General features: G+C 46.5%; 1 protein-coding gene across 48 annotated transcripts in view; it reads right to left on the bottom strand.

The window, feature by feature from the left end:
* The window catches only part of EIF4G3 (eukaryotic translation initiation factor 4 gamma 3), a 376646-nt gene extending 352508 nt beyond the window's left edge, over positions 1–24138 (bottom strand). For 28 of the 48 annotated variants that reach the window (XM_089301363.1, XM_070079133.2, XM_089301371.1 and 25 more), the window contains exon 1: positions 20887–21357. In XM_089301363.1, coding sequence (XP_089157489.1) covers positions 20887–21089 — 203 coding nt within the window. In that variant the 5' untranslated portion in view covers positions 21090–21357. Of the gene's footprint in view, positions 1–20437; positions 21358–21418; positions 21592–24031 lie in introns of those variants that run through there. The other 20 variants (XM_089301378.1, XM_089301388.1, XM_070079161.2 and 17 more) reach the window with 17 other exon arrangements.

Here is a 24138-nt window from a genome sequence, read left to right as displayed (position 1 = left end):
GTAAAACAATTCACCTGACCTGGCATTCACGATTTCACACTGGCAGGTGGGGGAGGTAGAATTTGCATTTGGCCTAGCAGTTAAGACATCAATTAGCACATATTCATATTCTCTTCCCCTCTCTCTTCTTCTCTCTTCCTTTTTGCCTCTAAATTAAAAATAATTTCACCAATAAAGCACCAACATACATGATTCATCCATGGGTTCCACAGGGACAACTAGGGCATATTTTTATGCCTTCAATCTCATCAAAAGGGGCAGACATTTGGCAGAGCAGCTAAGTCACTGCTTGGGCAGCCCTCAGACCATCTCTGGAATGCCTGGGTTCAAGTCCCAGCCGCTATGCTTCAGATCCAGCTTCCTGCTAACATGTTCCATGGGAGGCCACAGGTAATGACTCGGGTAGTTAGATTCCTGCTACCCACGTGGGAGACCCAGACTGAGCTCCTGGATCCTAACAGCAGCCTGGCCCAGCTCTAGCTGTTGCATGCATCTGAGGACTGAATCAGAAGCCAGAAGATCTCTCTCCATCTCTACTCTCTCTAAGCCTTTCAAACAAAATGAAAATATTTTTTTAAATGGATCAAAAGAACTAACCCCTAGGAAAACTCAAAGAATGTTAAATATCTATATGTTCTCACTAAATTATAAGAGATATGAAAAGTAAAGACACTGGATCTGCAGATCTCAATAACCTGAAAAATATAAAGTCCTTCAAATTCAAGTCTCTAGGCACAGGAAAAGTCAAAAACAAAAATTTCTAAACATTTCTTTCTTTTATCTCTTCCACCAATACTTAAAGGAATCTTTTTTACATTTTTTCTTAAAGATTTACTTCATTTACTTGAAAGACAGGGTTACAAAGAGACAGAAAGAGAATTTTTCATCTGCTAGTTCACTCCCAAAATGGCCATAACAGCTAGGGCTGGGCCAGGCCAAAGCCAGGAGTCTGGAGCTCCATCTGGGTCTCCCATGTAGGTGCAGGGGCCCAAGCACTCAGGCCTTCCCAGGTGCTTTCAGTAGGGAGAAGGACTGGAAGTGGGGCAGCCACGACTCAAAATTGGTGCTCATACGGGATGCCGGAGGCACAGGCAGTGGCCCAACCCACTACACCACAACGCCAGCTCCAAGGAATCCTTTTTAAGTCTCACCAAAATTAATATGATTCCTGAGAAACTCAGATATTGGCAAAGCCCTATATACCCTAAACCCACACTAGAAACAAGTAAAATCAAAATCAACCAAGAATTTTGGTATACAGCAACAGATGATTCTTGTGCTGTGTTTATAATGTCTACTACTGCGAAAGACTCATGCTACCACCTTACAAATTACATAATACCATAAAGATTTAAAACTGTAAGAGGAATTCATGAAGTTTGGGGAAAATGTCCATTATCTTTGTTTTGTTTTGTTCTTAAAGATTTATTTATTTATTTGAAAGCAGAGCCACAGAGGCAGAGGCCGAGAGAAAGTCTTCCATACACTGGTTCACTCCGGAAATGGCCACAATGGCTGAAGCTGGGCCTATCCAGGAAAAGCTCTAAGCCTATCCAGGAGCCAGGAGCTTCTCCTGAGTCTCCCATGTGGGTGAGGGGCCCAAGAAGCTGGATCGGAAGTGGAGCAGCCAGGACTTGAATTGGAACCTATGTGGGATGCCGGCACCACAGGCGGCGGCTTTACCCACCACACCACAGCACCAGTCCCTAAATAAATATATATATATATTTTTTTTGACAGGCAGAGTGGACAGTGAGAGAAACAGAGAGAAAGGTCTTCTTTTGCCATTGGTTCACCCTCCAGTGGCCGGCGCACCGCGCTGATCTGATGGCAGGAGCCAGGTGCCTCCCCTGGTCTCCCATCGGGTGCAGAGCCCAAGAACTTGGACCATCCTCCACTGCACTCCCGGGCCACAGCAGAGAGCTGGCCTGGAAGAGGGACAACCAGGACAGAATCTGGCGCCCCAACCAGGACTAGAACCCGGTGTGCCAGCGCTGCAAGGCGGAGGGTTAGCCTATTGAGCCGCGGCGCCGGCCTAAATAAATATTTTTTAAGAAGAGAGAGAGAGAAATCTTTTAATTTTAAAAAGAACTACACAGTTATATAAGAGCTCAATTCTCCCCTTTAGCATTCCATTTCTGAAGTATTACTTTTAATGAGTTGTGATAAAAACAATGGTTGCATCCAATAAGAGGTAGTCCAAATAGTTTCTTTTTTTTTTTTTTTTTTTTTTTTTGGCAGGTAGAGTGGATAGTGAGAGAGAGAGAGACAGAAAGAAAGGTCTTCCTTTGCCGTTGGTTCACCTCCCAATAGCTGCTGCGGCCGGCGCGCTGCGCTGATCCAAAGGCAGGAGCCAGGTGCTTCTCCTGGTCTCCCATGCGGGTGCAGGGCCCAATCACTTGGGCCATCCTCCACTGCACTCCCAGGCCACAGCAGAGAGCTGGACTGGAAGAGGGGCAACCGGGACAGAATCCAGCGCCCCAACTGGGACTAGAATCCGGGTGCCAGCGCCGCAGGCGGAGGATTAGCCTATTGAGCCGTGGCGCCGGCCAGATAGTTTCTAAGTTACCCTTAAACTCTTGAAATTCTATGACACTAAAAACTAAAGGATGACCCAGAATTCAGGGTAAAAACTATAGCAATTCATGCTCTAAGTCCCTCCGGATAGACCAAGCACTTCAAGTATAATATATAAATAGACAGCCCCCACAAATCAGTACCACATCTATTTAAAATCTATGGTAAACAGATCTAACTTCACAGAATGAAAGTATCCTTGGAAAAACTTTTTTGCAAGTAAATTTTTCAAATGATTTCCATGTTAGCAAGAAGCTGGATCAGAAATGGAGCAGACTTGAATAGGAGCCCATATGAGATACGGGCATTACAGGCAGTTTAACTCACTAGGCCACAATGCCAACCTGTTGGTTTGTAAAAACTAAAGCACTTTCATTGTTAAAAGCTGCCATTGTAGCAGCTGTACAGTATGTGATCAGAAAATTAAGCTTTATCCTTAAACAAATCTTTTTTAAAAATAAATAAAACCTAGGAAGAAATGTAAGAGATAAACTTCCCTACTATCTTTCTTTGTATATCTGTCCTTATTTCATATAGATATAAATATAGACAGAGAAACTCCCAGCTGGCGAACTCCTCAAATGGTTAGGGCAGAGTTGGGAGCCCGGAACTCAATCTAACTATTCCATATGGTTGACAGAAACCCAATTACTTGAGCTATCACTTCTGCCTCCCAGTCTTCATTAGCAGAAAGCTGGAACCAGGAGTCAAAGCAAAGAATTGTGTACCCAGGTACTAGATACACCCATACAGGACACAGAGCTCTTAACTACTAGGCTAAACATCCACCATCCTTCTATTAAGTGTTTTACATTTTGATGTGTCCTCCACATCTACAAATTTACAGGAGCTTTCAAATCCTTTGGTTCTAAAGTTACTCCTTTCTTTCTCCATACTGGGTCTTTAATTGCTTTATAACTCATAAGAAGCAATTCGGGGGACCTGGCTCACTTTACCTTTTCAATATCATTTTTGAGTCAAGAGAATAAAAAAAAAAAGTAACTTGGGTAAGTAATTCCCCAAGTATAACTGTCAGCTTCAAAGGTTCTTCATGGATAAAAAACACTTTGAGGGGAAACTAATCACCCTGATTCACTTTCAAACAACTATAGTTCTTTCCCAAAGTGATAATTAACAAGTCGCTAGTGTTATAAATTGGTGTCACATATTTGCCAAATAATAACCATAACAATATCATGCTTTTGAATGCACTTTTGAAAAATTCAGCACAGGAAGACTCAAAAACAAAGCAAGCATTTCATACAGTCTCAAATTAGCAGGATAAGGATTCAGTTAGTTCAACTTACCATCCAATGCCCAAGTTTAGACAAGATGCTTACATCAAATTAATGAAATAATTCAAATATTGGGTAATTTGGACATTATTAAGCAAACTATGCTGTACTAATAAGACAAACAGCCATTCATGACAATTATATAGAAAAAATTAACATAGATATTTAACAAACAAAGTAAAAACAAGACAAAAATGGTACACACAGTAAGTAGGCATGGAGGGGGCTAGCATCTGGCCTAAAACTTAAGATGCTGGTTGGAATACCCGCATCATGTATCTGAGTATCTGGCTTCAGGTCCTGGCTCCATTCCTGATTCCAGCTTTCACTAACACAGACTGTGGGAAGCAAGAGGTAATAGCTCAAGTAGCTGGATCCCTGACTTCCATGTGAGAAACCTAGATTGAATTTCCTGCTCCCAGATTTAGATTGGTCCAGTCCTGGCTGCTGCAAACATTTAGGGAGGGGCTAGGAGTTAAGAAGCTGTCTGCGAATTTGTTTCTTTCTCTCTCTAATAAAAATAAACAATTAGATGTATAAAAATTATAAAATGTATCAAAGTATTTAAGGGGCTCAGTGGCTCAGTGGGTTAAACTGCCACTTGGAGCAGATTCCAATCCTGGCTGCTTCCCTTCAGATCCAGCTTCCTGCTAATTTACCTGGGAAAGCAGTGGATGATGGCCCAAGTCCTTGGGCCCCTGTCACCCACAAAGACCTGGATGGAAGTAAGAGGCTCCTGGCTCAGACATATATATGTATGAAGCTACCCTGAAAAGAAACCTCCAATGGTATAAAATACATTGGCACAAGATTATTCATAAAATATTGCTGTGAAAAAAATAAAGGCTGGCGCCGCAGCTCACTAGGCTAATCCTCTGCCTGCGGCGCCAGCACCCAGGGTTCTAGTCCCGTTCAGGGCGCCAGATTCTGTCCCGGTTGCCCCTCTTCCAGTCCAGCTCTCTGCTGTGTCCTGGGAAGGCAGTGGAGGATGGCCCAGGTCCTTGGGCCCTGCACCCCATGGGAGACCAGGAAAAGCACCTGGCTCCTGGCTTGGGATCAGCACAGCGTGCCAGCAATAGCAGCCATTTGGGGGGTGGGGGTGGGGGGAACCAACGGAAAAAGGAAGACCTTTCTCTCTGTCTGTCTGTCAAAAAAAAATTAATTAATTAAAAAAAAAAAAAAAAAAAAAAAAAACTCCTGATTCCACTTTCCTGCTAACGCACACCCTGGGAAGCAGCAGTGCTGGCTCCAGTAATTGGGTTTCTGCCACCCACATGAGGTACCTGGATTAGACGGAAAACCTGGCTCCCTGCTTCAGTTCTGCCGAGTAAAAGCTGTTGTGGGCATTCAGAGAGTGCAGTGTGGATGGGAATTCTCTGTCTCTCAAATCAAAAAAAGAAACTTTTTAATTTAAAAATTAAAAACCCAAAAGTGGGCCGGCGCCGCGGCTCACTAGGCTAATCCTCCGCCTAGCGGCGCCGGCACACCGGGTTCTAGTCCCGGTCGGGGCGCCGGATTCTGTCCCGGTTGCCCCTCTTCCAGGCCAGCCCTCTGCTGTGGCCCGGGAGTGCAGTGGAGGATGGCCCAGGTGCTTGGGCCCTGCACCCCATGGGAGACCAGGAAAAGCACCTGGCTCCTGGCTCCTGCCATCGGATCAGCGCGCTGCGCCGGCCGCAGCGCGCCGGCCGCGGCGGCCATTGGAGGGTGAACCAACGGCAAAGGAAGACCTTTCTCTCTGTCTCTCTCTCTCACTGTCCACTCTGCCTGTCAAAATAAAAAAATAAATAAATAAATAAAAAATAAAAAAAATAAAAAAAAAATAAAGAACATACAAGTGGAAAAATTGGTAAAATTCCAGTAAATTTCCTATTCTGGGGAAAGTATTTGGTGCGGAGGTTAAAACACCATTTGGTGGCCGGCGCTGCAGCTCACTAGGCTAATCCTCCGCCTAGCGGCGCCGGCACCCCGGGTTCTAGTCCCGGCCGGGGTGCCGGATTCTGTTCCGGTTGCCCCTCTTCCAGTCCAGCTCTCTGCTGTGGCCAGGGAGTGCAGTGGAGGATGGCCCAGGTGCTTGGGCCCTGCACCCCATGGGAGACCAGGAAAAGCACCTGGCTCCTGGCTCCTGGCTCCTGCCATCGGATCAGCGCAGCGCGCCGGCCACGGCGGCCATTGGAGGGTGAACCAACGGCAAAGGAAGACCTTTCTCTCTGTCTCTCTCTCTCACTGTCCACTCTGCCTGTCAAAAAAAAAAAAAAAAAAAAAAAAAACACCATTTGGTATGTCAACATATCATACTGGAGTGCCAGTTCAAGTCCCAGCTGCTCTGCTTCTGAACCAGCTCCCTAAAATGTGCCTGGGAAAGCAGCAGAAGATGGCACAAGTATTTGGGCCCCTGTCACCCATGTAGGAGACCCAGATGGAATTTGGGGCTCATGGTTTTGGCCTGGCCCAGCCCCAGCCCCAGCAGACATTTGGGGAATGAACCAGTGGATGAAAGATCTCTCTGGGGTCAGCACTGTGGCACAGCAGGTTAACGCCCTGGCCTGAAGTGTTGGCATCCCATATGGGCACCAGTTGGAGACCCAGCTGCTCCACTTCCGATCCAGCTCTCTGCTATGGCCTGGGAAAGCAGTAGAAGATGGCCCAAGTCCTTGGGCTCCTGCACCTGCGTGGGAGAGCCAGAAGAAGCTCCTGGCACTTGGCTTCGGATCGATCCAGCTCTCTGCTATGCCCTGGGAAAGCAGTAGAAGATGGCCCAAGTCCTTGGGCTCCTGCACCTGCGTGGGAGAGCCAGAAGAAGCTCCTGGCATGTGGCTTCGGATCGATGCAGCTCCAGGTGTTATGGCCATCTAGGGAGTGAACCATCAGATGGAAGACCTCTCTCTCTCTCTCTCTCTCTCTCTCTCTCTCTCTGCCTCTCCTCTCTCTGTGTAACTCTGACTTTCAAATAAATCAATCAATCTTAAAAAAAAAAAAAAGATCTGTTGCTCTGCCTCTCAAATAAATAAGAAAGAAAAGAAAGTCAGGAAAGCAGGAAAGTCTATGGTTCATGGAGCACTCTTTAAACCATTTTAAGTCTGTCAAGGGTCTATGTATCAAGGGAAAATAAGCTAAGGCACACTTCTGTTTGGATCCTCTAATTATGATTTTTTTAAGTAAATCAAGAATGAAATCACTAATTTCCCAGAGCAGCACCCAGCTTCCTTTGCCTTGCCTCAAATTCAAGTACACCTACCTAGTCACAACATAAGAGGTAATGAGCTAAGGTCAAATAATCTGCTATCTGCTTTTAAATAGGAGTTACCTTGGGAAGTTGGACTGGTTCCAAACTCTAACATTTTTGAAAAAGATCAACAATATAGTAAGAGAGTACCAACTGAGTACATCAGGCTAAAAGACTGTACAATACTATTCAGATCTTTGATGTCATTAAAATTCTATAAAGGTTAATTAAGACCCACTGCCTTTGCATTTTAATAAGAGCTAAGCTAGAGATATGCATAATTTATAAAACTTAGAAAGCAGATATAAACTTAGAAAATCAACGATCCCATTCCCACACTGTAATATTTCAAATTTCTTAAGGATGTATCTATTTATTTATTTGAAAAGCACAGTGAGGGGCCAGTGCTGTGGCATAGAAGGTTAAGCCACTGCCTGCAGTGCCAGCATCCCACACGGGCAACGGTTCGAGTCCTGGCTACTCTATTTCCAATCCAGCTCCTTGCTAATGCACCTGGGAAAGCAAAGGAAGATGGCCCAAGTGCTCGGGTCCTTACACTTCAACCCCTTCTCTCTCTGTATCTCTGCCTTTCAAATAAATAAAAATAAACCTTTAAAAAGAAAAGCAGAGTGACAGAAACAGAGAGATCTTCCATGCATGGGTTCATTCCCCAAATGGCCAGGCTGAAGCCAGAAGCAGGACTCTATCCAGGTCTGCTACATGGGTGGCAGAGACTCAGATACGTAGGCCATCATCTGCAGCCTCCTAGGCACATCAGCAGGTAGCTGGATTGGAAGCAGAACAGCTGGGACTCAAACCAGGTAATCTGATTTGGGATGTAGGTATTCCAAGTAGCAACTTAACCTGCTGCACAACACCTGCCCTTATTTCAATTTTAACTCACTGAAGAGAGTTGTAAAAAATCTTCAAATAAAAATTGTTTTTATTGAATCTAAAAGGTTATAAAATGCCTCTTCTTTAAGATAGTCTTTTCCTACATAGCAAAGAGAAACCTGTTACAGGTCAGCAGTATTTCCTGATTTTGTTTCCTTATAATAATGCATATATTACAATAGCTTGACAATACAACCTCATAAGTCAAATTCAACTTGAATATTATGGGGCTGGCACTGTGGCACACTGGGTTAAAGCCCTGGCCTGCAGCGCCAGCATCCCATATGGACACTGGTTTGAGTCCAGCTCATGCCGATCCAGCTCCCCACGAATGCACCTGGGAAAGCACTGGTGGACAGCCCAGGTCCTTGGGCCCTGCACCAACATGGGAGACCCAGAAGAGGCTTCTGGCTCCTGGCTGCAGATCAGCTAATCTCTTGCGGTTGCGGCCATTTGGGGAGTGAATCAGCAAATGGAAGACCTCTCTCTCTCTGTCTCTACCTCTCTCTCTATAACTCTTTCAAATAAATAAAATAAATCTTTAAAAAAAAACTTGAACATTGTATAAATTTTTGTTGGGGACCAGAGCTGTGGTACAGAGTTGGTTAAGCTGCTGCTTGTGATGCTACCAGCCCATGTGAGTGCTGGTTTGAGTTCCAGCTACTCTGCTTCCAAGTCCTGCTACTGTGCCTGGGAAGGCAGCAGAAGATGGCCCAAGTACTTGGCCACTGCCACCCATGTCAGAGACCCAGACAGAGTTCCTGGGCTCCTGGCTTCAACCTGACCCAGCTCTGTCTTTTGCAACCATTTGGGGAGTGAATCAGCAGATGAAAGTTACCTATACTGATCTCTCTCTCTCTCTCTCTCTCTCTCTCTCTGCCTTTAAAAAAATCCTCCAAAGGGGTTAGAATTTATAGAACATAATATTTACAATATCTAAGAAACAATAAAAAATTACTTGTTATAGGAAAAGCCAGAGATACAAGTGAGAAGAAAATCCAATCTCTGTCACTTTGCCTTTCAAATAATAAATATATTTAGCAAAAAAAAAAAAAAAAAAAACTGGGCAAAGGATTTAAACAAGTCATTTTTCATAAATGACAAGCGGCTAATACACACATGGAAAAGATGAGCAACATCTTTAGTCATGAGGGAAAAGGAAATCAAAACCACGAGGGACAGGTGCTGTGACACAGTAGATTAAGCTGCTGTTTGGGACACCCACACCCTACAGCAGGGTGCCAGTTGCAGTCCTAGCACCTCTGCTTTAAATCCACCTTCCTACTAATGCATCCTGGGAGCCAGCAGATCACACCTTCAGTGCTTGGACCCCTGCCACCCACAGGATAAACCCAGATGGTGTTCAAGGCTCCTGGCCTACACCTGGCCTAGTCCTGACTGTAGGGGACATTTGGCAAGTGAACAAGCAGATGGAAGATCTCTCTCTCAAGTAGATGAAATACATAAATAAACTGAAAAAAAAAAAAAATACAGTGAGATAACACTCCACACTCAATAGGATGACCTACAATAGAACAGACAGACCAACAAGTGTTGGCGAAGATGTGGTAACCCTGGAACCCTATTACACTCCGTAGGAATGAAAAATTGTATAGTGATTTTGGAAAACAGTTTGACAGTTCTTTGAAATGTTAAAACATGGAAGTTACCTCATACAACTGAGCAATTATATTCCTTGTATAAAAACTAAAGAAACAAAAACTAAAACATATATTCACACAAAAATGTTTATGGGGGTGGACATTTGGCCTAGCAGTTATATGCTATTAAGAAAGCTGTAGCCGGCGCCAAAGCTCAATAGGCTAATCCTCCACCTGGCGGCGCTGGCACACCGGGTTCTAGTCCCGGTTGGGGCGCCGGATTCTGTCCTGGTTGCCCCTCTTGCAGGCCAGCTCTCTGCTGTGGCCCGGGAGTGCAGTGGAAGATGGCCCAAGTGTTTGGGCCCTGCACCCCATGGGAGACCAGGAGAAGCACCTGGCTCCTGCCTTCGGATCAGCGTGGTGCACTGGCCGCACTGGCCATTGGAGGGTGAACCAACGGCAAAAGGAAGACCTTTCTCTCTGCCTCTCTCTCTCACGTCCACTCTGCCTGTCAAAAAAAAAAAAAAAAAAAAAGATAACTGTAACCCTTATCACGTTGTCTGAGTCTGAATGCCAGCTCCAGCTCTGACTCGTGTCCTAGTAATGCAGACCCTAAGAGACAGCAGTGATGGCTCAAGAGATTATATTCCTGACACTCAAATGGGAAACCTGGACTGAGTTCCTAGCTCTCTGCTCGGGCCTCCCAGGCCACTGTGGGCATTTAGGAGTAAATCAGTAGACAGAAGTTCTCTGTCTCTCCCTCTCAAATACTCAGATTTAAAAATTGTTTTAAATATATAAATATTTACAGCAACATTATTCATACCCAAAAAGCTTATACAACTTTTTGCTTTCTCATTATCCAACAGCTAAAAAGTTTAAAAAACCAAATGGCCATCTACTGATGAATGAATAAAATCTGATACACGGATTATTATTAAGCAACATTTTAAAAATAAGGTACTGGGATAAAATGAACCTTGAAAATCTGTTAAGTGAGAGAAACCATCACAAAAGACCACCTTTTGTTACTTCATTTATATTAAATGTCCAGAAGAGGCAAATCCAAAGAGTCAAAAAATAAATCAGGGCTTGTTTAAGACAGGAAGAATTAGGTGAAACAGAGTCAAATGGGTTTCTTTTTAATTTTGTTTGTTTGTTTGTTTGTTTGACAGGCAGAGGGACGAGAGAGAGAGCGCGAGAGCGAGCACACACTCTGCTTCACTCCCCAAATGTTCACAAGGGCCCACAGGCAGGGCCAAAGCCAGGAGCTGGGACTCAGTTCAGGTCTCCACACGAGTGGCAGTAACACCACTGTGCCTGGGACTGCATTAGCAGGAAATTGGAGTCAGGAGTTGTAACTGGAGTCTACCCCAATAGGCTAAACAGCTACTCCAAAAGAGTTTGAGAGTGATACAAATGTTCTTAAACTGTGGTGACAGTTGTACAATTCTCAACTAGTTTGGAATGTACTCAGAACAACAGAAAAACGTACTCTAAATTGGTGACTTGGGAGCAGCACAGTGGCGCAGCAGGTTAAGCCAACACTTGCGATGCCAGCATCATATATCTACTGAGGTGCCACTTCAGATTCCAGCTGCTCTGCTTTCAATCCAGCTCCTTGCTGATGTACCTGAGAAGCAGTGAATGGTGGCTCAAGTACTTCAGCCCCTGCTACCCACGTGGAAGACCCAGATGGAGTCCCAGGCTCCTGGCTTCGGCCTGGCCTGGACCTGACTGTTGCATCCACTTTGTCAAGTGAACCAGCAGACAGAAGAGCTTCACTCTCCTCTCTCATTAAAACTGTTTAAAAGGAAAAAGGTTGGAGGCAGGCACTTGGCCTAGCAATTAAGTTGCTGATTCAGACACCCACATCCTATGCGGGAGTGCCGGGGCTGGATTCCAAGTTCCAGGTCCTGAACCCCATTTCCTGCTAGTGTAGACTCTGGGAGGCAGCAGTAATGGCTCAAGTAGTTGTGTTAGGACATCTATGATACTTAGAGTGCAGATATTTGGGAAGTCACCCAGCAGTTGAGGGCACGCACTCTCTCTCTGCTTTTCAAATTAAATTTTAAAAGATTTAAAGACAAAAAAAAAAAAAAGTAATGGCTTCACACAAGTGAAGTCTAACTTTTTCTTCTCTTAGTCACTGAAAGCCCCTAGAATCTACATCTATTATCTCAAGTGCTCTACCACCAGAATCCTTAGAACCCAGCATACACCAATCCTGTTTCAAGCCCAAATCTTTGTTCATGTTGGTTACCCATTCACAATTTACTCCTTACTGCCCATCCAAAACCCTGCATATAGTCTTAAATTCTATTTTCCTTTCTCTGTTTATTATCATTCCATTCATGTTCTATTTCTTATACACTATTGCCTAGGGCCGAGTAAAAAGGTCAGGGCTGATCGATCTTACCCTTTGTAACATCCCTCCAGTCTATCTTCAAGGTTCATTCCCTTCCATTTCCAATGTACAAACATTCTATTTCAAAAATGGCTGTACTCATTTTCTGTTTCCACCTAGTTTCCTCCCCTTATCATCTAAAATTCTATTTATTCCCACACTGCAATCCTGCTTTCCTAACACTACATGAATCCTTTATGGTTTTTTCCTCCTACCTTCAATCACCCTTATAATACTAATACCTCCTGAAAACCAGGTAAAGAAATCAGAGGAACAGGAATTTAGCCTAAAGGTTAAGTGCATGTGTTCAATTCGTGGCTCTGACTACTGACTCTAGCTTCCTACCAATACAGACCCTGGGATGCAGCAGTGACGGCGCCAGTAACTGGGTTCCTGCCATCTCAACTGAATTCGCAGCTCAGCCCTGGCTCTTACAGGCATCTGGGGAGGAAACCAGCAGATGGGAACTCTTTCTGGCCTGTGTGTCTCTGTCTCTCAATGAATGAATGCCTGGATGGATGGGGGGGAGGGGGGAGGAAGGAGGGATGGAGGGAGGGAGGGAGGGAAACATCAAAGAGATACCACATGTATATACAATGCATAACTGACAACCACTGGCCACGAGCTTTTTTGAACATATGAAGACATAGTCCAGGTAATAATAAAATAACTGGAAGGCTGGATCCTGTGATGTTACAATGTTCTGGTGTACAGCCATAACTTTTTAGATACAAACAAAAGGTGAAAATAATATCCCTGAGAAAACCTTTCTGAAAAAACAGTTTACTTATATTCTAAGCTGACTACTCAAAAAGTAGTTTTTGATGAAAGATAGTAACAAAACGAGAGAGATTCAAAACTGCATATATGACCTTAAATTATATTACAAACAAGACGGAAGTTAAGTCTATTAAAATTAAAATTCATCGAAAAAAGGGCAGGAAAGAAACATACCAAACATACCAAAATCTATGAAGTGGTTATTTCTGTATAATAAAATTACAGATGGTTTTTTACTATCTCTTTTAATTTCTTGTTTTGATTAAATATTACTCTTATAATCACACATATTAACAGTAGTATTTGACTACATTTGTTCTTCTTTGGCATTTACATCAACCCTCACCCTCATTGTGTATACTTCAGATACAACTCAGCCACCGTAAACTGGGTCAATGCTACTCCATCTCAAAGGAAATTACAGAACTGTTTTAAATTCCATTATACATCAACGCAGAATGACTTTCAGGCAGCCTTGATCACTAAAAGTTGAGTGGCAATGCCACCTGTATTAGCCCTTAAAATTGACCTCTCAAACATCAACTTACTTAACATTTCATTTGATAAATATTTACAGGTGCTGACTACCTGCCGAGAACTATTCTAGGTACTGGCAATTCCACAGTTAACAAAACAGACAAAAACCTCTGCCCTCATGGGACTTACATTCTATCAACAAAATTCAGTGTCTCTTAAGAGCCAGGCAGCATACAGTTGGCCCAAAAAGAGCGTAAAACAACTGGTATTTAATAAAGGTCACAAAAAGTGACAATTTCAAATTCACTTAAAATAGCTTAAATTATCTCAAATGTCAGCTGAGGCTTTGGAATAGAGAAAAACTCCATCTGGCTGGAAGCAAGCCAAAGAACTAGAAGCCATTTGAGAACTCAGTAGTTTGGGATCTTGGAGTATTTCACCATGCAAATCTTGGTGGCAGTTTATATATTGCTTGAAGTCACATGCCTGGTTAATAATCAGCAAACAGTTTCCTATTATATTAGTTCAAAGTATTATTCCTAAAGTAAAAAAAACTCTCTCATTGCAAGACTTTATTTCAGAACTTACTTTTTCCCTCATACCTCATATATCATCACACAGAGCAACCCAGCATCTGACCGCGGCAACTTTATGGTCTCAAACCACCCCACAAGTGACTACGATATCCACTGCAGTTTGGGCTAGATCCAACATTAATAAGCCAAACACCAGAGGCTTCTTATGTGAACAAGCTGCCATGCCTGTGATCCACGCCTCTAACAGCAATGAGCTGCCACAGACTATCACCTAAGAAACCATTAATTTCTCCATCAATCCTCCCCTCTCTTTGCAAAAGCAAACCTAAAAGCATAATCTATAGAACAACAGCTATTATAATACAAGATCACTGAACACTAAATCAAGTCCCATATTATAGAAATCGGAAAATTGATGCCTGGAGCAGTTTCATGACTAGTCCAAGAAAACTCACACATTAAAATGAAAAACCCAAACTCAAATTTAGATTTTTTTACTTCAGATCAGGTGCACTTCTCAAATACACTAAACCAAAACAGTTGGTGCTGGAAGAAGACAATCCCCTATATAAAAAGCGCTAAGGGGCTTGCACTGTGTCGAAGCAGGTTAAGCCACAGCGTTAAGCAGGTTAAGTCTGCAATGCTGGCATCCTGTGTGGGTGCCAGCTCAAGTTCCAGCTGCTCCACTTCTGATCCAGCTCCCTGCTAATGCACCTGGGAAAGCAGCAGAGGAGGGTCCAAGTGCTTGGGCCCCTGCACCCATATGGGCGAACCAAAAGAAGCTCCTGGTTCCTAGCTTCAGCCTGGCCCAGCCCCAGGCCATTGCAGCCACCTGGGAAGCAAACCAGCGGATGAAAGACCTCTCTCTCTCTCTCTAACTCTGACTTTCAAATAATTTTTAAAATAAATAAATCTAAAAACAAGTGCTACAGGGAGAAATATGCTGAGATACTAAGGCTTACAGATACTATTTCCAAGCCAGATCTAATATCCAAAAAGGCAGAATATTATAAAATTAATAGGGAAGGAGACCTGGAAAGGATGGACCACAGAACAGACCAGACCAGACCAGTCTGTATCTCCTTCTCACATACTAATTGTTCAGATTCTGATGCAGAAGACACTTTGAATCTATGGCAATTGGTTTGATTGCCACTTTCCCTGGTACTTTCTGTGGCTAAAGGCAGAGAGAGAGAGAGAGAGAGAGAGAGAGAATCTTCTATCTGCTGTTTCACTCCCTACAGCAGCTAGGGCTGGGCCAGGCCAAAGCCAGGAGGCCAGGAGTTTCTTCCGGGTCTCCTATCTGGGTACAAGGGCTCAAGCACTTGGGTCATCTTCCTCTGTTAGATCAGAAGTGGAGTAACTGGGACTTGAACCGGTGCCCATATGAGATGATGGCACTTAAGGAGGTTATAACCTTCTATACCACAGCATTACTCCCACCCAAAAAGTCTGTGATTGAAATCCATTTTATTGGCCAGCGCCGTGGCTCACTAGGCTAATCCTCCGCCTTGTGGCACCAGCACACCGGGTTCTAGTCCCGGTCAAGGCGCCGGATTCTGTCCCGGTTGCCCCTCTTCCAGGCCAGCTCTCTGCTGTGGCCTGGGAGTGCAGTGGAGGATGGCCCAAGTACTTGGGCCCTGCACCCTCATGGGAGACCAGGAGAAGTACCTGGCTCCTGCCATCGGATCAGCGTGCCGGCCGCGGCGGCCATTGGAGGGTGAACCAACAGCAAAGGAAGACCTTTCTCTCTCTCTCTCTTTCTCTCTCTCTCTCTCTCTCACTGTCCACTCTGCCTGTCAAAAAAGAAAAAAAAAAGATTTATGTTTTTATTTGAAAGTCGGAGTTACAGAGAGAAAGGAAGAGACAGAGACCTTCAATCCACTGGTTCACTCCCCAGATGGCCGCACAGCCAGCACCAGGCCAGGCCAAAGCCAGGAGCCAAGCACTTTACCTAGATCTCCCAAGTGGGTGGCAGGGGCCCAAACACTCGGGCCAACTTCCGCTGCTTTTTCCCAGGCCATTAGCAGGGAGCTGGATCAGAAATGGAACAGCCAGGACAAATGGAATGCCCATGTCACAGCTTTAACCCCACACCATAACACTGGCCCCCTCAGTGACTTTCTTCTTCCTTTATCCCTACCTGTTTCCTTCATATCAAGGACCTGCACTTAATATACACTTTCTTGATGGTGGAGCTTAGGAACAGAGAGATTGCTGGTCACTACAGGAGACACACAATTTTTCTTGCTGGGTGCAATGGTCTTTTGCTGGAGGCCTTGCTAACTTCTATTCTAGACAAGCAGAAACAAACTGAATCAAATGTGGAGAAGAGCCTGTTTTAGGCTAAGTGATGTAATGATAACCTAGTTATTCAGCATTATGTGGCTATGAACTAATTAAAACAAGGTACAGTCTCCCTGTGTTCTAGATTACTTCACAGAGCTTCTCTTCTGCATACAGACCTCCCCGACTCTGAAAAGAGAGTATTTTTTCCTTCCATTCCCATATAAAGTCTGGGTGAGAAGCAGCCTGGCATAGTGAAAGAAAAGTATTCCAGGACTCTGGGGTCAGTCATCACAGTCTAAACAGCAGACCGTCATTTACCAGTTAGATAATCTTGGAAAATTACTTCTCTGCACTGCAGTCTCTCATCTGTAAAACAGGGACAATACATACCTTATTCGAATTTTTATGAGAATTATATAAAATCACATATATATGAGTCCCAGAATAGATACTTAATAAATAAATAGATACTAATATTATTCAGATTTAGCTTTGGTAGAAAAGTGAAAAAAAGATAGTGGTACAGAGGGTTAAGCCACCACTTGTGACACCAGCATCTCACATTAAAGTGCCAGTTTGAGTCCCAGTTGTTCTGCTTCTGATCCAGCTTCCTGTAGATGTGCCTGGGAAGGCAGTGGATGATGGAGCAGGTCCTGGGGCCCCTACCACCCATGCAGGAGACAAAGATGGAGCTACTGGCTCCTGGCTTTGGCCTGGCTCAATCCTAGCTACTGCAGCCATTTAAGGAGACAGATTTTTCTCTCTCTCTTTCCCTCTCTCTCTCCTTGTCACTTTGTCTTTCAAAAGAATAAATAAATAAATCTTTTTATAATATAAGATAGCAAATGTTACTGCTTCAGCCTATCAGATAAAACTGAAAAGCAATGCAGGGGGAAAAAAAGGAAAATTATACTACCAAAAAAAAAAGCTATGGAATCCTGCTTTTAATATACGTATCATACAACTATGACAAAATAGCTGAGGACACAGGTCATTTTCTGGTGGACAAAGATCTTTACCAAATTTAGTTTCTGTAAAGAACCCACTGTCTGATTTTCTTAAACAAACTGGCTGCCCCAAAACAGTAACTAGACTCCCCAGAAGTGTCAGCAGCCCTAGAGAAATCACACCCTGAAGCCATATAAATAGACAGAACACTGTGTATTCATAACAGACTGCAGAGCTGTTCCCTTGAAGTCAGAAGTGTTTGGGCACCTGAAATCAAACTAATTTATCTTGCATTATCTGAAGGGCTAGCAATTTCAACCTACAGAGCCTTTAGTTATAAAGCCTTTACCGGTCCAAGAACCTCCTAAAAATGTAAGAAACATTGTCTGTGTGTGGGCAGCTTTCTGTGGAGAAAATCTATGCAAATTTCATCAAAATGACAGCTGTTAACTAGAAAAGGTTAAGAAGCACTGTGAGAGAGTGGCGTGTGGCCTAGAGGGTTAAGATGCCAGCATTCAACAGGGAAGAGCCCGGCTCAGCTTCTGATACCAGCTTCCTGTTAATGTGCCCCTGGGAGGAAGCAGGTTCAATTGGTTAGGTCCCTGCCACCCACATGGCAGACCTGAATTGAGTTCCCAGCTCCTGGCTCTGGCTTACCCAGTGCAGACATTTGGCGAGTGAACCAGCAGTTGGAAAAAAAATAACATAACATAACATAACATAACATAACATAACATAACATAAAATAAAATAAAATAACCACTAATTATATTCTCAGGAGCCTCTCAGAATCTCTTACAGGGAGCTGGAGTGAATGTATCTTAAGGTAAATATTTGGAGGTACCAATTTCATCAACTATAAGCTCCATGCTGGATTATGCTATGAAAACTCTAAGCATATTTTTCCCTTGCTTTTAGCACTTTTTATATGAGGGATTTTCTTCTTCCAGCCCCAACCATCCTGGTCAGCCCTCCGCTTCTACAGTCAAAGACTACTACTTCAGATCGCCTGACAGGCCCTGCTATGTAACACAGATGCCTACTTAAGCAGGTTCCAGTTTATATTCAGATCCTTTATTGATAAAATCTCCCTCATTTCTGATTTGTCATTCGAATTCCAAATACAACATACACCTTCCCAGGAGAATCTCTTCGCAGAATTTTGCAAACTTAAAATGTGTTTTAATTCAATGCACAATCAACTACACTGGTGTATTCTGAGGAACTGGAGATCCATTGAAGCCGAGGAAGAGCAACTGTGGGCTCTGCACTCCAGCCTTGACGATGCTTCAGCGCTAGCAACACATCCCAGATGACCTCTTGGGTCAAACACAAATTCCCATGCTCCCTTAGGGTAGAAAAGCAAACTGTTCTACTTCAATCCATTTTTAACCAAGTCCCCATTACCAGTTGATAACATCCCACCACTGGTGTCTTCTGATGAAATAAATCTGTCATCTATACTTCATTTACTACTTCTATAATAAGCTTTTGTATTTTAGCAACTGTAACCTTTCAGTATGTAAAGCAAAGAGAAGATAACCAGAACTGTGAAATACATGAAAAGGAAAATTAATTTTAGCTTCAATGGCATGAGGCAAAGTAAAAACATAAAGCCACATAAAACCAAGTATCCTCTACTACCACACATAGTTGTAGAAATGACCTCCCCTGGAAATTACATATCAAATTTATCCCCTTAACAAAACTGCTTATCTTATTTCTAAGAAAATTAAGCTGCAGCACTAGTAACTACTTTCATGGTGCAACCAACTCAGAGCTTTTATAAGCTCTTCCTTTGCAAAACACACTGAGAAAAAACATTCTTGAAATAGTCACAGCTCTTTGTGTCCAAATAAGCCACCAAATTCACGAAACAGTGTCATATTGCATCCCACAGTCCCTACTTACTACTTTCCCACTTCTGACAATTGCCAAAACAGTTCAAAGATGTAGATAATAATTTACTTAGTGACACAGTACAGAAACTTAACAGTCCTATTCAAGAATGGTCAATCCAAAGGGAAAAAAAAAATCCCAAACTGAAATTAGAAAGCAATTTAAACTCCAGGCCAGCATTGTGGCGTAGCAGGTAAAGCCACCACCTGAAACACCAGCATCCCATATGGGCTTTTCATGGTGTCCTGGTTGCACTACTTCCCATCCAGCTCCCTGCTAATGGCCGGGGAAAGCAGCGGAGGACAACCCAAGTGCTTGGGCCTCTGCCACCCACGTGGGAGACCCGGATGAAGCTCCTGGCTCCTGGCCTCGGCCTGGCCTAGCCTTGGCCACTTCAGCCAAATGGGGAGTGAACTAGTAGATGAAAGATTTCTCTGTTAACTCTTTCAAATGAATAAAATCTTCAAAAAAAAAAAAAAAAAAGGAATTTAAACTCCAAAAGTATTAGGTTACCATATGTCTAAGAGATTCAGCACTCCACTCCGACTTGAAGTAGGCAAACTAATCCATTTGCTTTCCCTTCACAGCACAGAAACTAGGTAGTGATCCAATCTTCCACAAACAACATTCTCATCGGTGAACAATTCTTAATTGAACAGAATCACGCTAGGAAAAAAATGACTAAAATCACTACACACATCACACTGCGGTGGAATTCATCCTTCCTCTGTGCCACACTGCCTGGACTGAAAAATGCGGACTAACAATATCTAAAGAGCAGAGAAAATGACACTTGACAGAAACCAAACAACGACCTGAAATGACTCCAGAAGGGAGATGCTTTTCCCTTCTCAAAGGAATCGATACAGACAAGAATCCAACTACAGACTGTGAAATGATCTGTGGACCTCACAGCGGTCAGCTTCCTATTTGCACAACCACCCTACTACCTCTCAAAGTCAAACACACGATGATACAAACACAAAAACACAACACATCTAACAGCCAGTAATTATTTATTGATTTACACAAATACAATGAACGTGGGGAAGAGGGGGTGCATGATGAAGACCGCAGGTCGTGCTTCCCTAAACCTCCACGGTTTAGTTTTGTTAACTAAAATATCCCATCACCAAGTCTTTTCACTCCAATCTGCCCACAACTCTACCGGAGCAAATAACAGGACGTCAGACACATTAAATGCTAGAGTTTTCTCCCGGAGCCATGGTACCGTCTAGCTCTGAGGACTACGAACGGTAAGTTAAAGCCCTTTTAAAAATATTCGGCGGCAACACGAGCTTCCAAGAAGTGAGACTTTTGGGGGTGCCGGGTAACGTCAGTTCACTTCCTCTTCCTTTCAAAAGGTCAAAGACAGGGAAGCGTCCGCGGCAACATTTCCTCCTCCGACCGCCTTCTACCACAAACCACAGCACAACTCCCCCGGTCGCTGGAAAACACTGGCCGGAGGGAGCGCCTCCCGCACACCCCCCCAGACCGCAAAGCCGACTTACCTGGGAAGCGAGCCGACGGGCGGCACTCAGCAGAGAGACCACTGGAGTTCACTATGCATTAATCATGACAATTAGGGAAGCCCACCGTGCCCCGCGGCGGGGCGCGCAGAGGGAGCCGAGGAGGAGGAGGGTGTAATCCTCACAACAAACAGAGGGAGCCTTCCCCGCAGGGCCGGTCCCGGCACCAGCACGTTCGGCCCAATAAAGGGGGGAGGGGGCGGCGAGGGGACGGCGGGGTCCCCCAGATCCAACAGAAGCCCGGCCGAGGGAAGCTACTTTTCCCAGCACCGCAGAGGGTCCCCGGGTCCCCCGCAGTGCTGCCGCCCGGGCACCCCCAAAAAGCTCCGGCAAAGCCCGGTGCGGGGGCTGAAGCAGCAGACCCTGTCCCGGCCAGCAGGAGGGTCCCCAGGCTGCGGCGACGAGAGCCGGCAGGAAGGCGAAAAGGATACTGTTGGGGCGCCTGGGTCTGGAGGGCCCTGATGTTCGGGTGAGGAGGGGCCGCCGCCGCCGCCGCCGCCGCCGCCGCCGCTGCTGCTGCCGGGTGAGGAGGCGGTACCGCTGCCGCCGCCGCCGCCGCCGCTCCGGTGCCGGGTCCGGTTCCTGCTGCAGCCGCTGAGCCTGATTTCAGAGCCGGTTTCTGCGGTAAACTCATGGCAAAGCGAAGCCACCAACCCCCCCAGAGCGGGACCGGGCGCGCCGGGGTGCAGGGGCCGGGGGCGGCGGGGGGGCGGGATGGGGACAGACCCGGGGAGGCGGCGGGAGCGGGGGGCCGGGGGGAGGCTGGGAGGAGGAGGAGGAGGAGGGGGCCGGGGCCGGTCACACACTCCCTCCGCCGCCGCCGCCGCCGCCGCCGCCGCCGCCGCCGCCGCCGGCAGCAGCAGCCGCCCCGCGGGCCAGCACCACCGGCTGCCGGTCTCCGTGACAACGCGACCCCGGGGGGGGGGCCGGACCCGGCGGGGGCAGGAGGCGGAGAGACCGGACCTTTCACGACAATATCCTCATGGGCCGGCGGCGGGGGGTCTTTATCCCCCTCCCCGGGGGAAGCGGCGCCCTTCTCGGTAGCGGGGCTCGGGCGATGCCAGCGGATTTTCTTCACTCAACGAGCAGAGCATCCAACATGGCGCTGCGGCCGCCTCCAGCAGTCCGGCAGGACGGCCGCTCGGAAAACTTCGGGCTTTTTCGGAAGGACTCGGGAGGCCGAGGGTGGGAAGTCCCTTCGGCTCTTTCCGGAGCTTGCGAGCGGTCGGGATTCTTCGGAAGCGCTCGGGCGCGTCTTCGGCCGCCTTTCGCGAGCGCTGTAGTGCCTCCTCCCTTCCTCGGCAACGATCGGCGAAAGGGGCTTCTTGGGCTCGCGGCGGCACGGGTGCGGGGCGGAGGGGGAGACCAAAGGCGAGGTCCGGCCCGCGCGCGAGCCCTCTCTTGCGGCCCGGCGACGCAGAACAATGGTAACGGTCCTGGAGCCTGCGGCCCGCAGAGCCCTGCCCTCAGGGGCGGAGAGGCGGCGGCGAGGCGAGAAACCGCGGTGGGTGTGGAAGGCGCCGCTTAACCAGAGCGAAACCCCAGGGTGGGGACCCGCCGCGGGGGCGTGGCAGCCTCACAAACACCCCTCGCCGGCCCTTAGCGACACCTCTGGCGTCCATTATGTCGACAGCGAGTCCTCAGACGCTGACGGGAACGGAATGCGGAGCGCCCTTCCCGGAGGGCGCTGGGGGCCCCCCCAAGAGGGAAAGGGACTGGCCCAAGGTCACACGCAGCCGGCGCTGGAGCGGAACTCCACCACAGCAGGGTGAACCTTGCGGCCCCCCACGCACCCCGGCTGGCTGGGGACGTGAGCGGACCCGCCTCAGATAATCAGCACCTTGCCCCAGCCAGGGCCGCTGGGCATGGACGCTTGCCAAGGTTCACACCAAGACTGGGGCGCCCCGTGGCCGCCACTCCCCAGTGGCCCGTGGCAGGGTGGCGCTTGTGAAATGGGCCTTGGCTCCCCAGCCGGGCCTGCTAGAAACCGCAGGCCTCGCGGGCGGAGCGGTGCGGGGCCCTGGTGTGCAAGCGGCAGCCAGCATTTGCACGCCCTGTGGAGGAGGTAGCACTCACTTTGCAGATGAAAAATCAGGCTCAGTGCCGTGGCACACCAGAGAGCTGAGAAGGCGGTGGCCCCAGAAGGCCGGGAGACTTTCCCAAGGTCAGGTGGACGCTGTGGTTGGCATGGCCGCTCTTGGAGGCATGCTGACTCCTGCTACGCTGCTTTCCTTTTTTTTTTTTTTTTTTTTTTTAATTCACATGAAATTACACCCAGCAGATGCTTAATTCTGGACAGTCCTTAAAAGCCCCAAATGCCCCCTCTGGCAGGAAAGAGCGTCTGGAAGAGGCTGATACCACAACCCCCCACCACCACCACTATGTTTTCCTGGATGGGGTTCCACAGTACCTGACATTAGAGAGGAAACTACTTCATACTTTGGAATCCTAAACTGTTTGGACTTGTAACATCTGATTATTATCTTTTTAAAGATTTATTTTGTTTATTTCAGAGGGAGAGAGAAAGAGAATTTCTTTTTCCAAATGCCCACAACAGCCAGGGCTGGGCCAGGCTGAAGCCAAGAGCCTGGAACTCCATCCGGGTCTCCCATGTGCGTGCAGGAACCCAAGCACTTGGGCTGTCTTTTGCTGCCTTCCCAGGCAGCTGGATCGGAAGCGGAGGTGCTGGGGCAAGGATAGACTCTAGGGCAGGGAATGCTGCGAAGCTGGCCCAAGGCGCAGCGTAATCTCAGGCACCACAACACCTTCCCATAACACCTGAGCATTTAGGTTTGGCTCTTCTGCTCCTCTCCAGACATGATCGGCTCCAGGAAAAAAGTCCAAGACGTTCCTCCATTTCTCTGGATTCTCCTTTGGAGTGCTGAGATCACTCGACTGCCTTATCCCGATCAAAATCTGCCCCCCCCCCAAAAGGATTTGAGTTCTCATTTACACCCTGTTATCACTAGGGTGATAACAGACTGATAATTACTTAATTGTTATGCTTTTCTGAGCTATTTTCATTTTGTAACTTAATAATAGCTACAAGCATCAGGCAATTACTGTGTGCCTGGTCTTTGCTAAGCACTTGAATGAACATTATCTCTGAAAACACATAGACCTTGGGCGAAATCATGTAAGTCCCTGATAAGATTCTGGCCTCGGGCAATCACTTGGGGACGCTTATAGGGAGCAAAGTCAAAAAGGCTCTCGTTCATCCAAGAGCTGGCTGCCCAACACCTCCCCGACTCACTCAACGCAAAGCAGCTAACGTTTCTCCAGCGCCTGTTACGTGCCAGGTTGCAAAGCTGCTAAGCATTTTTCTTAGACAAACCCATTCCTCCCATCAACTCCATGAAGTATTATGATATCTCATTCACAAATCAGCCGAGCTCTCAGGGTGTGAAGAAGCAACCCGTATAAAGTGGAAGTGCTGGGAATCAAACCGAAGGCGTCTGACTCCGGGTCTAATTTGCCACATCGCCTTCTCTAGCGCCATCCACAAAAGCAGATTCTAACTTTCCCATTAAGAGAAAATCCCGCCCATTTCTTCAGGATCAGAGCTCTGCTCCCTACCTGGCACCCAGCACATCCAGTCCAGAGCTGCAGCCACCATGGTGCGTCGCCAAAGAAGCCATTCTCCTCGCCCTGGGCCGCTTCGCTGGCTGCTCCTACAGAACTCC

Source organism: Oryctolagus cuniculus, chromosome 7 (genome assembly GCF_051225735.1).
Source record: "Oryctolagus cuniculus isolate XC-2025 breed Fujian yellow rabbit chromosome 7, ASM5122573v1, whole genome shotgun sequence".
Classification (NCBI taxonomy): Eukaryota; Metazoa; Chordata; class Mammalia; order Lagomorpha; family Leporidae; genus Oryctolagus; species Oryctolagus cuniculus.
The sequence above is the reverse complement of the archived record's forward strand: the minus strand, read 5'-3'. Positions and strand labels throughout refer to the sequence as shown.